The sequence below is a fragment of the Rana temporaria genome, chromosome 10 (assembly GCF_905171775.1).
Source record: "Rana temporaria chromosome 10, aRanTem1.1, whole genome shotgun sequence".
Classification (NCBI taxonomy): Eukaryota; Metazoa; Chordata; class Amphibia; order Anura; family Ranidae; genus Rana; species Rana temporaria.
In genome coordinates this window covers 24201322-24216134 of record NC_053498.1, presented here as the reverse complement: position 1 = coordinate 24216134, position 14813 = coordinate 24201322, and the positions used below count along the sequence as shown (strand labels likewise).

Below are 14813 nucleotides of genomic sequence, written 5' to 3'. Positions count from 1 at the left end.
GGAAAAAATTTACTTTTTTGAATAAAAAAAAAAGACAACAGTAAAGTTGGCCCAATTTTTTTTACATTGTGAAATATAATGTTACGCCAAGTAAATTGATACATGTCACGCTTCAAAATTGCACCCGCTCGTGGAATGGTGACAAACTTTTACCCTTAAAAATCTCCATAGGCGACATTTAAAAAATTCTACAGGTTGCATGTTTTGAGTTACAAAAGAGGTCTAGGGCTAGAGTTATTGCTCTCGTTTTAAAGATCGCGGGGATACCTCACATGAAAAATATGCGCGCACTGCTCTTGTATGCGTTAGCTTCTGCGTGCAAGCTCGTCGGGACGGGATACTTTAAAAAAAAATGTTTTAAGAAAACAAAATTATACTGTTTTTAAAAAAATATATATATTTTGGGTCACTTTTAATTCTATTACAAGGAATGTAAACATCCCTTGTAATAGAAAAAAAGGATGAGAGGACTTCTTAAATATGAGATCTGGGGTCAAAAAGACCTCAGATATCATATTTAGACTAAAATGCAATAAAAAAAAATGTAATGTAAAAAATTTTAAATGTTGCTTTAAGAGCTTTGGGTGGAAGTGACGTTTTGATGAAAATGGTTAAAAAAGATTTTGAAGGGTGTCTGTGGGAATTTGTACCTGTTGGATGGGAAGACCTGGCTCACAATTGGTGTTCCAATTGACCTCAAAAGTGTTCTGTAGGGCTGAGGTCAGGATCTGTGCAGGTCATTCAAGTTCCTCAGACTATGTCTTGATAACGCTGGCTTTGTACACAGGGTAACAGTAATGCTGGAATAGAAAATGGCCTTCTCCAAACTGTTATAAGGTTGGAATCATACAAATGTCTACAATGCCTTTGTATATTGCAATGGGAACAGCATCCTTAACTGAAAACACCTAAATGCAATTTGCAGGGGCGCTCACATATCTTTGACCATATATAATTTAGATGGGATGGTCAAGTGTCTACATTTTGGCCATATAGTGAATCTCCCCACTCATAGTTTTTGAGTAGATAACTATTTGTGAACGCCTTTCAGACAAAATTTTAATCAAGCGTCAGACACTTTGTGGGTTATTAGTAACTTTTGGGATGTGTTTTGACATCTACTGCTTGTTTACAGCATAGAATCAGCCACTGCCTTTGATAAAACCACTTCCTTACAGACAAAGCCAACATTATCCTTACGTCCGATTCTGCACAAGATTGCACTCAAAGTTTTTAGTTGTAAACTGTATCAAACCATTGGACTTCATCTGTCCCTTTCATTGGTCAATGTACAGCTGCCCTCTTAACTAAGTTGAGAAAGTTTCATACTTTTTTCATACCTGTGATCGATTATCATCCACACCAAAATAAGCAAATTAAAAATAAAATTACCAGTGTCATGTTTTCTCCCATCAACCAGCATACAAATAATATAAATACTAACAAACAAAAGGTCTGATACAGTTTTAAAGGGGTTGTAAAGGATCCCCCCCTAAATAGCTTCCTTTACCTCGGTGCAGTCCTCCTTCACTTACCTCATCCTTCCATTTTGCTTTCAAATGTCCTTATTTCTTCTGAGAAATCCTCACTTCCTGTTCTTCTGTCTGTAACTCCACACAGTAATGCAAGGCTTTTTCCCTGGTGTGGAGTGTCGTGCTCGCCCCCTCCCTTGGACTACAGGAAAGTCAGGACGCCCACTAACACACAGCTCCTTTCTCTATCTGCTAAGTGGAGAGTGTCCTGACTTGCCTGCTCGCCCCCTCCCCCCCTCAAGAGGCTTTCTCCACACCAGGGAGAAAGCCTCACATTACTGTGTGGAGTTACAGACAGAAGAACAGGAAGTGAGGATTTATCAGAAGAAATAAGGACATTTAAAAGCAAAATGGAAGGATGGGGTAATTGAAGGAGGACCGCACTAAGGTAAAGGAAGTTATTTAGGGGAAAATAAAATGTTTCCTTAACAACCCCTTTAAGTCAATGAGGTTCCTTTACTAAAACTGAAGCCTCTAAAATTTGCTATTGTTGCTGAGACACAAAATGTTACATTTTTAGTTGTCACCAGAACAGGAATATAGGGAAAATCTTGTTTTGTTTCAATTGCTTTGGTGACAATTGTCATATTAGAAGGACTTACACAGTCCTCTGTGTCTACAGTACAGGAAATTAAGGAAAATCCATTTAATGGCACACAGATGGCAACACCACCCTAAACCAAACTAACAAAAATTGCATTGGTTTTAACCCTTTCCCATTCTATCTAAATTCAAAAATGACTCTGGATATTCTTCAAATGATAATAATAATTTATTTATTTTAATGATAATAGTATTAAAGCGGAGTTCCAGCCTTTTTTGATGTTTAATAAAAGTCAGCAGCTACAAAAAACATAGCTGCTGGCTTTTAATAAACATACACTTACCTGTTCCACTGTCCAGCGACACAACGCGCCGCCCGGAGCTCCGCTCCTGTCCCCCCCTTTCCGCCGGCGCCTCCATCCTAACTGTGGGCACCCGGCCCTGACAGCTTTCAGCTTCACGGCCGTGCACTCACTGCGCATGCACGAGCGGCACTGCGCTACCTGACTGGACAGGCGATCGCCTGGAACCTGTCACATGTCCCTGGCGATCGCCTACAGGGAAGGGCCGCCAAAAGACGATATGACATATCGCCTTAGCGGTCCCTGGGCGGAAGGAGGAAGTGGGACAGGAAGTCCCACTCCTCCTAAATCCCCCCCCCCAAAAAAAGGGGGTGAGGAGTGGATTAAGCATAAGTTACACTTTTGGGTGAAACTCCGCTTTAAATTAAAAACATTGTTAACAATAATTGATAATAATAGTTTATTGGACAACCAGATAGAATGTTTGGTGTTTAATATAGCTCAAACACTGTAGTGCAATCAAATCAGAAACTAAGATGAGGCAGGTTGAAACAAAAATCAAAAATGCTGACTGTGCTTTACTGAACATAAAATTGTTCAAATGTATCTGGTTAGAGAAATGCATAACATACTGTATCTTTAACCTTGTAGAAAAGCTGACTTAAAGAAATAGTAAGAACCTTTGTTCTGTTTAAACCAGAACTCAATTTTAATTCCCCCCTACCCATTTCCTGAAGCCCACTTGGATATTTTTCTTTTTAAATATCCTTATGCGTAGGTTTTATCCTGCAGTCTTCAGCCTGGTCAAGCAATTACAAGTCCTTCCTCTTCTTCTTCTGATGACAGTGGAGGTCTTTCTTCTTATACTGAGTGCTACTTATATAAAGACATTCTCATCAGTACTGAAAGCTGTCCTATGGTAATGAGCCCTTGTAGAAGGCCAACTCGGGGTACCCCAGGGTGCGCAGTCTAAGCCCCGGCCTGCTTCCCCTGATCCGAGGTCAGGGTATGCATCAGACAGACAGACATGGTAGACAAGGCTGGATGGATTTGTTACAAGTTAGGTTTTTACAGCTGTCTGGGTCTCTACTGGAAGGGTTTTTCCCCGATTTCATGCCTGAGTGATAACATCACCAGAAGCGATCAATGTAAAATGCTGTGCCATCTATCACTGCAATAAAAGCCACCAGCTGACAGCAGGACTTGGTGTTTATATCTGTCTGTGTGTGGCTGGACAAAGAAGGACACTAGTATGTAGAGCAGTGGTTCTCAACCGTCTGGCGCCGTGACCCCTTGATAAAATTTCCCAAGTTGTGAGGACCCCTAACGGGAAATTATTTGCGTGGCAAGACAAGTAATTTGCGCCCCTAACCCACAGACATATAGCGCTCCCTGAGTCCCTTCCCCTCATACAGTGTTAAAACCCCTTATGGTACATTTTAGGATTACCACTATTTCTCTTTGTTCTCCTTTCTTTCCCTTCTATCTCTCTCTATCACAATTTCTTGTTTTTTTTACCCATCCCCTCTCTAGCTGTGTTTCTTGTTATTTCTCTTATTCTTTCTCTCCCTTTTTCTTGGTTCCTCCCTCTTTTCCTCTCCCTTCCATCTATTTTCTATTTTTATTCCTTCACTTACTCCTTGGTGGGAGGACGCAGGAACATACCAGCTGGGCGGCCACAGGCTCCAAGGACAGCCCTGCTGGGGGGCAGCAAAAGGCTGGGAGAGCGGTGTGGGCTTTAGGAACAGCCCAGGATTCGGTGACCCCTGGCAAATCATAATTTTATCCCCGAGGGGGTCCCGACCCCCAGGTTGAGAACCACTGATGTAGAGGATTTGCCATGGCTCTTTAACTGGTTAAACTAAAGTAATTTTAAATTAAGTTAGTTGATGCTGGCCTGCATTCTCCTACATCAAGAGTTCAAAACTTTCTAAACAAAGGGTCGGTTTAAGGTTCTTCAGGCTTTAGGGGGGCCAGAGTGGCCAATGGAAGTAGACAATGCCCCAGCATCTGTGGGAGTAAAAAAATGGCATGTAGTGTGTGTAGTCAGTAGAAGGAGGAATAGTGCCCCATCATTGGTATAAGTGGGAGAAATAGTGCCTAATTATTTATATCAGTGAGGGGGAATTATGCCCCATTGCTGGTGTCATCGGGAGTCATATGCCTCGTTTCCACAGAGTGAATTGGTTCGGTACGGTTTGGGTGTTTCTATTATGAAAGTGTGCCATAAAACCGAATCGTACAGCACCATTCTGGGTCCTGCTTCAGATATGGGGCCATAGAAAATGAAACGGTTTGCTTAGGGCGGAGCTACAATACATTCCACTGATTGGTGGACACGCTAGGCATTTTTTCTAAACCATGTAGTGCCCCTGACAGTCCGACTTGCAGTGGAAACGCTCACCAGAATAGACCGGACCATTCCAACTGTTCCAAACTGTACCGACCCGAACCATTCCGCTCAGCGGAAACGAGGTAATAGTGTCCCATAATTGGTGCCAGTGGAAGAAAACAATGAACCATTGTTGATATCAGTGAGAAGAATGGTTCCCCACTGTTGTTGGCAGTGTAAGGAATGGTGCCCCCATATTGGTGTCAGTGGGAGGAATAGTGCCCCAAGGGCCATATAAAGGCTAACAAAGGACCAATGTTTGGAGACCACTGTTTTAGATGCATCAGAGTGACAAGAAGGGTCACTTACATGGACAGATATGTGAAAACTGGCTTGAAATGATCTAAGCAACAATTTACTCTCCTTTGGCAAACCTTGTATATCAAAACAAGCAGCGGCACAAAGGCTGAACACTTTTCTTGTTACGCAGCACTCCACCCATGCTGGTAAGGAGAGAGTATAGGGGTCCTTGTTCACCCAACTGACATCTTGTAGATCTGTGATACGCCTGATCCAAGTGGGAGTTTTTAAGAGCGTTGTCACTTTTTAATACACAACAAATTAAGCCTCCATTCACACCTGAACTTAAAGCTCCAAAATGCTTAACAAAATGCTTAACAAGCCAACTCCCTGTTCACATTTGAGCATACTGTAAAGCCCTGTACACACGATCTGTCCATCCGATGAAAACGGTCTGATGGACCGTTTTCATCGGTTAACCGATGAAGCTGACTGATGGTCAGTCGTGCCTACACACCATCGGTTAAAAAAACAATCGTGTCAGAACGCGGTGGCGTAAAACACAACGACGTGCTGAAAAAAATGAAGTTCAATGCTTCCAAGACTTGATTCTGAGCATGCATGGATTTTTAACCGATGGACGTGCGTACTAACGATCGTTTTTTTTTCTATCGGTTAGGTATCCCTCGGTTAAATTTAAAACAAGATTGCTTTTTTTTTAACCTATGGATAAATAACCAATGGGGCCTACACACAATCGGTTTGGTCCGATGAAAACGGTCCATCAGACCATTCTCATTGGTTTGACCGATCGTGTGTACGCGGCATAACTAAATGCCTGAAGCTCGAAAATGTACATGAGCTACTTCTGAAGCAGAATGGGAGCATTTTTGGCCTACCGTTGACCTAAAAAAACACACATAAAAACATATATTGCGCCCATTTTCCAGGTGCTTCCATAATAGAAGTCTATAGGGCCAAAAATGTGTGATTCTGTCCCAAGGAAGCTCCTGTATGGTACTTCACTTCTAAAAATGTGCACAAAAAAGCCTCAAAATAAAATAAAATATGCTACATTCAAATGTGAATGGAGGCTCAGTGATGTTCTGTACTATCCAGTGTACTATTGTTCAAAGTTCAATCAACGATTGCAACATCGTCTTTTGTTGGAAGGACTGTTAGAAAGGTCTGTAGATGACCAGAGATTGACAGTTTTTAAAGAATGTCTCTAAACAAGCAGGGACTAATTATTACTGGTACTTATAAAGTGCCTTATTTAAGCAGCTCGTTTCATATTTATTATACATTCATATCGGTCCATGACCTCAAGGAGCTTTCAATCAAAGGCCCCTAACCTACATACTAGGGCCAATTTAGACAGGAGCCGCATAACCTACCAGCATGTCTTTGAGATGTGTGGGAGGAAACTGGAATACCCAGAGGAAACTCACACAGGCACAACATACAAACTCCAGGAAGGTAGGGCCGTGGTTGGGATTCAAACCAAGTACCATATTGCTACTAGGCAGAAGGGCTAGCTGTTTATCCATTAAACTGCCACTTGTTTAATTGTCCAAGGAAATAGGAAATGTATATACATTTCGTCCATTGCCTAGACCAGTGTTTTTTTTATCCTTTTTTCATGGAAAGCACCCTTTAAAATTATGCACAATCCCAAGACACCCCATTCTAAATGATCGAAAATGAAACTAAACATAATGCAGAAACATCCACACATGCAGGACAACCAACGTTAGAGGTGACTCATTCTTCGTAAGCAAATATGACTTTGCACGCTGATACTGGTTAATATTCCAATATTTTTCTTCTCCCTCAGTTTCTCACCCATACTCAGCTAATGTGACCCCAGTGCTCACGAAGAGGGGGAAACAAGGATGCTGTGCAGGTGCCTGACTTCCTCCTTATCAACCAATGAAGTCATTGGTTGTTAGGATGCTGTCGGTTAGAAAGTTCAAATGGTGCACAATAAAAACCAATGGCTTTGTGTAGGCAGGCTTCTTCAACCTGCTTGGCTTATATACAATTGTTGGGCAATTTTTAGGCATATTGCCACCCTGGTTGATAAAGGCTGGCCTAGACCATAGAGATGAACAAATAGACTGACCCTATAACTCTGCAAAGTCCCCCAATGATACAATGATTTGCTGGTCCACTTAGGATCATTTACAGTGGAATGTCCCCTTCGATTGGTGTACTTACAAGCAATTTTCACCAATTGCTGATTCTTTCATTTAAAAGTACATGTAGGTTTCCCACCTTCCTGGCAGACAGGGCAATGCTATGTGTGGCTTCACTACCGATCATTCTACATCAGTGAAGAAAATATTTGAAAGAGGATGTTACAGGAACTTCCCTATCTAATAAGTGATGTCAAACCCATCAGCATATATAAATGACACTCAACAGCAGAAGCGAGGACATACATAGAAAGATTCAGAGAGGAACATCAGGACTAGGTAAGTTCAAGTAAGTAACCGATACACATATATACAGTATATTTATGGTTTTGTTTTAAAAAAAAAATTTGCTAAGAGATACTCAACAGAATAGTTATTAGTGGCACATGACCCGGTGGGGCTGATTTACTAAACCGGGAGAGTGCAAAATCTGGTGCATGGTAGCCAATCAGCTTCTAACTTCAGCTTGTTCAATTAAGCTTTGACAATTAAAACCTGGAAGCTGATTGGCCACCATGCACAGCTGCACCAGATTTTGCACTCTCCCGTTTTAGTAAAGCAACCCCAGTTTGTTAAGCAGGCAAAGCAGTGAATAGGTGATTTTTGAGCATAGCCACCTCCATAGCAGCCTATGTGTTTGGGGCTCTAGACGGAGGACTTGTTTGTAGTGGGCAGGTTTAGCTTTTTAACCACTTAAGGACAGAACCTCTTCTTGAGACTTGCTAAAATATATTTTCTTTGCTAGAAAACCGCATGTACAGCTGCACCAAATTTTGCACTCTCAGGTTTTAGTAAATCAACCCAATGTCCGATAGGGATACACTTTTCCAGTGACAACTGTCCAATAGGAGATTTTGTGCTTATTTGTACAGATTTCCTGCTGGGTGTCTGAGACTAAAACTCTAGGGTGGGCAGCAAAAAAAATAAAAAAAAACAACAACAAACAAAAAAACTGGTAGAGGTTTAATTTTCCTATTCTATACTAACCTTTTGGCTTTAGATATGCTTTTAGTAAAGTGACTGACTCTTGTTGAAATCTTGGCTGTCAATGGTGCTTTTGTTCTGTTACCCCGAGCTTAAAATGATTCTAAAATTTGGACTTTAACCACTTGCCGACCAGCTTATGTTTACTGCGGCTCTCCTGCATGCGCAGGAGTGTGCTTGCGGGTCCCGTGAACTTGTTGTGTCCACCGACGACCTGCGATCGCTGTGTACAGAGGCAGAACGGGGAACTGCCTATGTAAACAAGGCAATTCCCCATTCTGCCTATTGACATTACAGGGATCTTCTGTTCCCAGTAATCAGGAACAGTGATCTCTGTCATGTCATTAGGCAGCACAGGGAATCGCCGGACCCATTGGCGAGCCTCGTCCCGCCTGTGGCGTGCACGCGCCTGCAGTACCACATGCACGGACCTATGTATAGGTACGCAGATTTGCACAGCTTTCCACAGTATATATGTGGAAGATGGTTGGCAAGTGGTTAAAATTGCATATGTCCGTGGAATGGTACCAAACTACGGTACTTAAAGGGGTTGTAAACCTTCGTTTTTTCACCTTTATGCATCCTATGCATGAAGGTGAAAAAACACCTTGCAGTCACTGGCCCCCCCCAAGCCCCGTTTTACTTATCTAAGCCCCGAATCTCTGTGGGTGCGATCCCAGGTTGTTTTGCCCCAGCTCTTGTCGGCTCTTCTTTGGATGACTGATAGCAGTGCAGCCATTAGCTCTCGCTGCTGTCAATCACATCCAATGACGCGACCGACGGGGGGCGGGGTCGAGTCATACAATTGGCGGCTATGGAAGCGTTTTGCATGGCATGGGAGCGCGCCCGCAAGCTAACCCCCTCGGGAGAGAGCTTCCCAGAGGGGGTTAGCTCTTGTGGGGAGGCCAGAAGAGGACGATCGGGCCACTCTGTGCAAAACGAACTGCACAGTGGAGGTAAGTATGACATGTTTGTTTTTGTTTTTTAAATCTGCAAACCTTTATAACCCCTTTAAAAATCTCCATAGGTGATGATTTAAAAGCCTTTACAGGTTACCAGTTTAGAGTTACACAGGGCATCAGGTGCTAGAATTATTGCTCTCACTCTGACAATAGTGGTAATACTTCACATGCGCGGTGTGATCAACATTTACATATACGTTCGCATTTGCGCTTTACATTATTATTATTATAATTTATTTTATTTAAAACTTTTTTACACTGTCCCTTATTTTAATTTTTTTATCAATTGTATTGCTATCACAAGGAATGAACAACATCCCTTGTGATACCAATAAGCATGACAGGTCATATTAGACCCCAGATGCCTCCTATGACCTCCAAAGCATCTGATAGAACCACCTTTTGCTAAAAATCAGGACCACTAGAGGCTTTTCGTCCGAAAAATAAATGTATTTTGTTACTCCCGAAATTCGTTTTATTTATTTTGTTTTGTTAAAAAATGCATTCGTCCGAAAATCCGAATTAATTAAGGTCGAATCTGTCATTGAAGGCTTATGATGTATGTCGAATATTCTAAGAAGATTCAACGGAGCAGCTAAACTGTACGACGCCGCAATCGTACATTCCGGGCCGAATGTTCCGCCTACAAGCTATAGAAGAATTCTAATGTTGTATGACACTAGTAATAATTATATTTATAAATTATTATTACTAGTCAACCAACATTCTAATTCTTCTATAGCCTATGGGCCGAGCATTTGACAGGAAATGTCCGACTGCGGCGTCGTACAATTTAGCTGCTCCGTTGAATCTTCTTAGAACATTCGACAGACACCATAAGCCTTCAATGACAGATTTGACGTTTGTATGTTTTTCGCTGCTTCGTCGAATCTTCGTCATTCATGACGAATGGTCTACCCCAACACTGTCTCTATAATGTCGAATCTTTTCTCTCTATGTAGAATAATATTGGACTAATAGAGTTAAGGTTAGGCACATTCGACCGCAGGTTCGATAGACACAGATTGCTATTGTCAGCGTCATGTCGAATCTCCTATCTATATCGAACTGTTGTAGCAACAAAAAAAAAAAAAAAAAACATTTTATGTTGGATCTTTCGGATTTTGGATTCTGCTTGTTCGTTTTCGTTTGTTAAAACGATAACGAAAATACCAGAAATTCGGACGAAAACAAATGCACGTCTATAAAGAAGTAGAAGCTGTTCACTTTGCAGAATGAACATTGGTAAATAAGGTATACTATGGTCACTTTGATTTCCCAATCATCATTTAATCTCTCTTGCACATGATTGGGTGTTCAGTGTAAATGTAGGTTCACCTTGTTCCCCAACATTCTCTGCAAAATGAACAGCCTTTACTTCTTTAGTTAGTAAATCGACCCCATTGACTAATTCTCAATATGGCCAAATGATTGTGGACACATGACCATCAAAAGTATAGGAGCTTGTTGGACTTCCCATTTCAAAACCAGTCATTAATATAAAGATACCCCCCTTTTGCAGCTTTAACAGCTTCCTCTTTTCAGGAAAGGTTTTCATGTTAATCTGTAGTGTGTCCGTAGGAATTTATGAGATCATTTACTGATGTTAGATGAGAAGACCTGGCTGAACAACTCATCCCCAAGGTTTTCAGTAGGGTTAAACTGTTAGTTTGCCTTTATAGAAAAAATGTAAAGGCGGACTGACACTAAACACCCTCCCCAACCCCTCTGTACTTACCTCTGGGGTTGCTGTATCAGTTTGATCCTTATTGCCCAGCACCATCACAGTGAATTGATCTAGTTTGTCTTGAAAGCACTGCATGAAGAAGATAGGGAAGAGCGGGGACTTCAAATCCTGGACCACTGGAGTGGCTGCGAGGGCGCTGACAGCTAAGCAACCACAGAAGGAAGTACAGCGGGGACCAGGGGGGGGGGGGGGGTGTCCAGTGTTAACCACTTAAGGACCACCTCACACCTATTTACGTTGACAGAATGGCACGGCTGGGCAAATCGGCGTACAGGTATGTCCCCTTTAATTTGCTGCCGTGTGGTCGCACGCGCGCATATTTATTATAGCAAAAAGTAAAAAATATTGTATTTTTTTCAAAATTGTCACTCTATTTTTGTTTATAGCGCAAAAAATAAAAACCGCAGATGTGATCAAATACCACCAAAAGAAAGCTCTATTTGTGGGAAAAAAAGGATGTAAATTTTGTTTCGGAGCACTGTTGCACGACCGCGAAATTGTCAGTTAAATCGTCGCAGTGCCGAATCGCAAAAAGTAGCCTGGTCTTTGGCCAGCCAAATGGTCCGGGGCTTAAGTGGTTAATTTTCATTTAGATTTCTTTTGTAACGGTGAACTAACCTTTTAATGTTAGGAAACCTGAATTTCTCCACACCATACTCATCAAACCATGTCTTTGTGGGGCTGGCTTGGTGCCAAAGGGGGTAATTTAAAGGATATATTTATGCTTTTGCTTAATATGCATCTAAGACTAAGATTCTTTGGTAGTTGTTGGCTGAAATAAGGATTGGGTAATACCAGGGGTCTCCAAACTTTCTAAACAAAGGGCCAGATTATTATCCTTCAGACATTAGGGGGGCCAGACTGTGGTATGTAGCAAATGCCCCAGTGTCAGTGGGAGTAAACAATGGAGTAATGGAGTAAAAAAGAAAACATACCACCTCTAGTCAGTAGAACAGTAGGAGTGGGAATTGGAGGAATAGTGCCCAATCGTTTCTGTCATTGGGAGGAATAGTTACCCATAGTTGGTGTTATTGGGAGGAATAGTGCCCTATTGCTGGTGTCAGTGAGGGGAACGGTGCCCGAGGGTTGGATAAAGGCAAGCAAAGGGCTGTATTTGGTTTGAAGATAGCTGATTTATGACAGTTTCTTTTTTCTCCATCTGTTCCCCAAATTTATTTAAATTTCTTGTCCTGTAGACATCACTTCAAGTGAAAGCAGTGAGGGGGAAAATTGCCTCATAGGCAGTCGTCATTGGAAAAAGTGCCTCCACTGGAAGATTCCCTCTTTATTCCTTTTCTATTGACTCAAAATTTTGGATTAAAAATTTTGGATTCCCAGGCACATTCTGCCACAGGGACATGGTCACCGGGGAAGGGTAAAATCTCCAGCAATGAAATCCTTATATATTATAAGCCTCCCCTAATCTAAAACTTTAAAAGGTTTTGGCTTTATATACATTTTAGGATAGGTTTTTCAATAGTTTGCAGTCATTGCCCTATTTTTCAAGTGGACCATAGAAAATATTTTTGTTTTTATTCTTGTACATGACCAATAATAAGACCTAATTTTGAGCTTCTATATTTCTTTTTACAGATTTTTTTTACCTAAAATCTATCCTGGAAAGATGAAGAATTTTACAATGATCCATCCATTCTCTAATGCTACTCTTAAAGAAGAGACCACAATCCCCTGGTCTTACTATAAATCTACCCTTTATGTCAATTCAGAAGAGGACAAAAGACTGTTACGTATAAAATTCCATCTTCGTGTGTTCTCACTGGTGATCTATTCTTTGGCTTTCCTACTAGGGACCACCGGGAATGGTCTGGTCATCTATTTTACCGCCTTTGTAATGAAACGGACTGTCAATGTTGTGTGGTTCCTTAATTTAGCCATAGCTGATTTTATCTTCACGTTTTTCCTGCCGTTGAGCATTACCTATGCCTCTCTTAACTATCACTGGCCTTTTGGAAAATTCATGTGCAAGCTGAATAGCACTATTCTATTCATCAATCTGTACGCCAGCATCTTCCTGCTCACCATGATCAGCATTGATCGATTCATCTCCGTTGTGTTTCCTGTTTGGTCTCAGAATCACCGAACTCCGAAGTTGGCCTCTTTTGTAGCCGTGGCAGTATGGATCCTAGCATTCATTTTCAGTTTACCTTATTTTATATTCCGAGATATAAACGATGCTAAAAAAGATCATATCTCCTGCTATAACAACTTTAGTGAGGATGATAAAGTTGCCTATGCAAGGCACAAGGCTACACTAATCGTTCGATTTATCGTCAGCTTTTTTATTCCTTTTATCATAATCATCTCATGCTATTCAGTAATTCTTTTGCGTATCCAAAGAAATCGAATGACCACATCAAACAAGCCTTTCAAAGTTGCCCTAGCTGTTATCTTGTGCTTCTTTGTCTGCTGGTTTCCCTACCATGTATTCTCCTTTTTGGAGTTGTCTGCAAATCATGTTCAAAATAAGCACCTTAAGTACATAACTTCTGTTGGAATACCTATTGCCTCCAGTTTGGCCTTTATAAACAGTTGTATCAACCCCATTCTTTATGTCTTTATGGGTCGAGATTTCAAACAGAAATTCCATAGCTCCCTCCGGTCAATATTTGAGAGAGCCTTCTCTGAGGAATCTGCCCCTATAGACTCCAAGATTAAAACCAAATTAACGTCAAATTCCCAGCTGGTGTGAGACGAGACTATATTTATGGAACAATACATACTATGGAGGCTTTGAGGTGTTTTTTAGGATATGTTTGTGCTATAATATTGTTCCCAAGGCTTTGTTATCTCCAGCAGATAATTTTATGACGTTTGTCAAATACTAAAACTGCCACTTGCTGAAGAAGATTATATCCTGTCTCGGAATTCCAGAACTACCATTTACTTCCATACCACCCTAATTAAAAACAGCCAACAAACTGAGATTACAAGGACAAATACATACTTTTATGCATGCCAATTTCTAAGAGAAGATGTTAGGAGCTGAATCCAGGCAAACAGATAACATACGTATAAGGGAGCAGACTAAGGCCTCGTACACACGACCGGTTTTCCTGGCAGTAAAACTCGTCGTAGTCTTTGACGTCACCGCGTTCTTGCCATTCAAAAGAACAGCGGGTCTTTTGTGTGGCCGTGTGTATACATGGCTTTTCAAGGCAAACTTGGCGGGAATCCTGTCGGGAAAACCAACGGTTTTCAAACAGATGGGATTCCCGGTGAGGTGTACAGGGCTTTAGAGGTCTTGTCCCTACCCAACCTTGTGACCGGACAGTGAACAGAGAAGCAGTAAACTGATGAGTTTACCTCTCTGTGGCCCCGTACACACGTCCGAGGAACTCGACGGGCAAAACTCATCGTTTTGCTCGTCGAGTTCTGTGTGAAGCCGACGAGGATCTCGGCGAGCCAACTTTCCTCATAGAACAACGAGGAAATAGAGAACATGTTCTCTATTTGGCTCGACGAGGAACTCGTCGGCTTCCTCGGCCGAAAGTGTACACACGCCGGGTTTCTCGGCAGAATTCAGCTCTGACCGAGTTTCTGGCTGAATTCTGCAGAGAAACTCGGTCGTGTGTACAGGGCCTCTTCCTCTGCTCTCTCCACCTATCAGCATGTTCCTTGTTAGCACTTGAGCACAAAGGATCAGCACCTTGTATTGTATTTTCAAATTTTAGTCTGAGCTCTGCTATACAATGGATTGCAAGAGGCTGATGCCAAGTCAAGTTTAGGTGCTTGAGTTTAAAAAAAAAATGACGTGTTAATAAATACAGAACTGCATTAATGTGTGTCAATTCAGCTTCAAAATAAAGTTATTACAAATATATTTAATAAACTAAGGTTCCTTCATTTCAGTTTGAATTACTGTAAAAAGGTGCTACAAACTGCATTCAATATC

The 14813-nt window shown here is 41.5% G+C and overlaps 1 protein-coding gene across 2 annotated transcripts; it reads left to right on the top strand.

Annotated features, from left to right (window-relative positions):
* The first annotated feature begins 7195 nt into the window (after nt 1-7195).
* Nucleotides 7196-14303, top strand: LOC120916449 (chemokine-like receptor 1). Of its 2 annotated transcripts, none has more exons than XM_040327423.1 (2): nt 7196-7496; nt 12494-14303. In XM_040327423.1, exons 1-2 carry the CDS (start codon nt 7423-7425, stop codon nt 13608-13610), a joined length of 1191 nt encoding a protein of 396 aa, XP_040183357.1. In that variant the 5' UTR covers nt 7196-7422; the 3' UTR covers nt 13611-14303. The 2 variants fall into 2 exon arrangements, with proteins under 2 accessions (XP_040183357.1, XP_040183358.1); XM_040327424.1 differs by having other exon boundaries at nt 7403-7486.
* Nucleotides 14304-14813: the final 510 nt, after the last annotated feature.

Bases quoted from the DNA above. Each gene is read 5' to 3' on its own strand.
- LOC120916449 (XM_040327423.1), top strand. From the start codon at position 7,423: ATGACACTCAACAGCAGAAGCGAGGACATACATAGAAAGATTCAGAGA. The intron at 7,497-12,493 runs GTAAGTAACCGA...TTCTTTTTACAG, and splicing joins TCAGGACTAGGTAAGTTCAA to ATTTTTTTTACCTAAAATCT.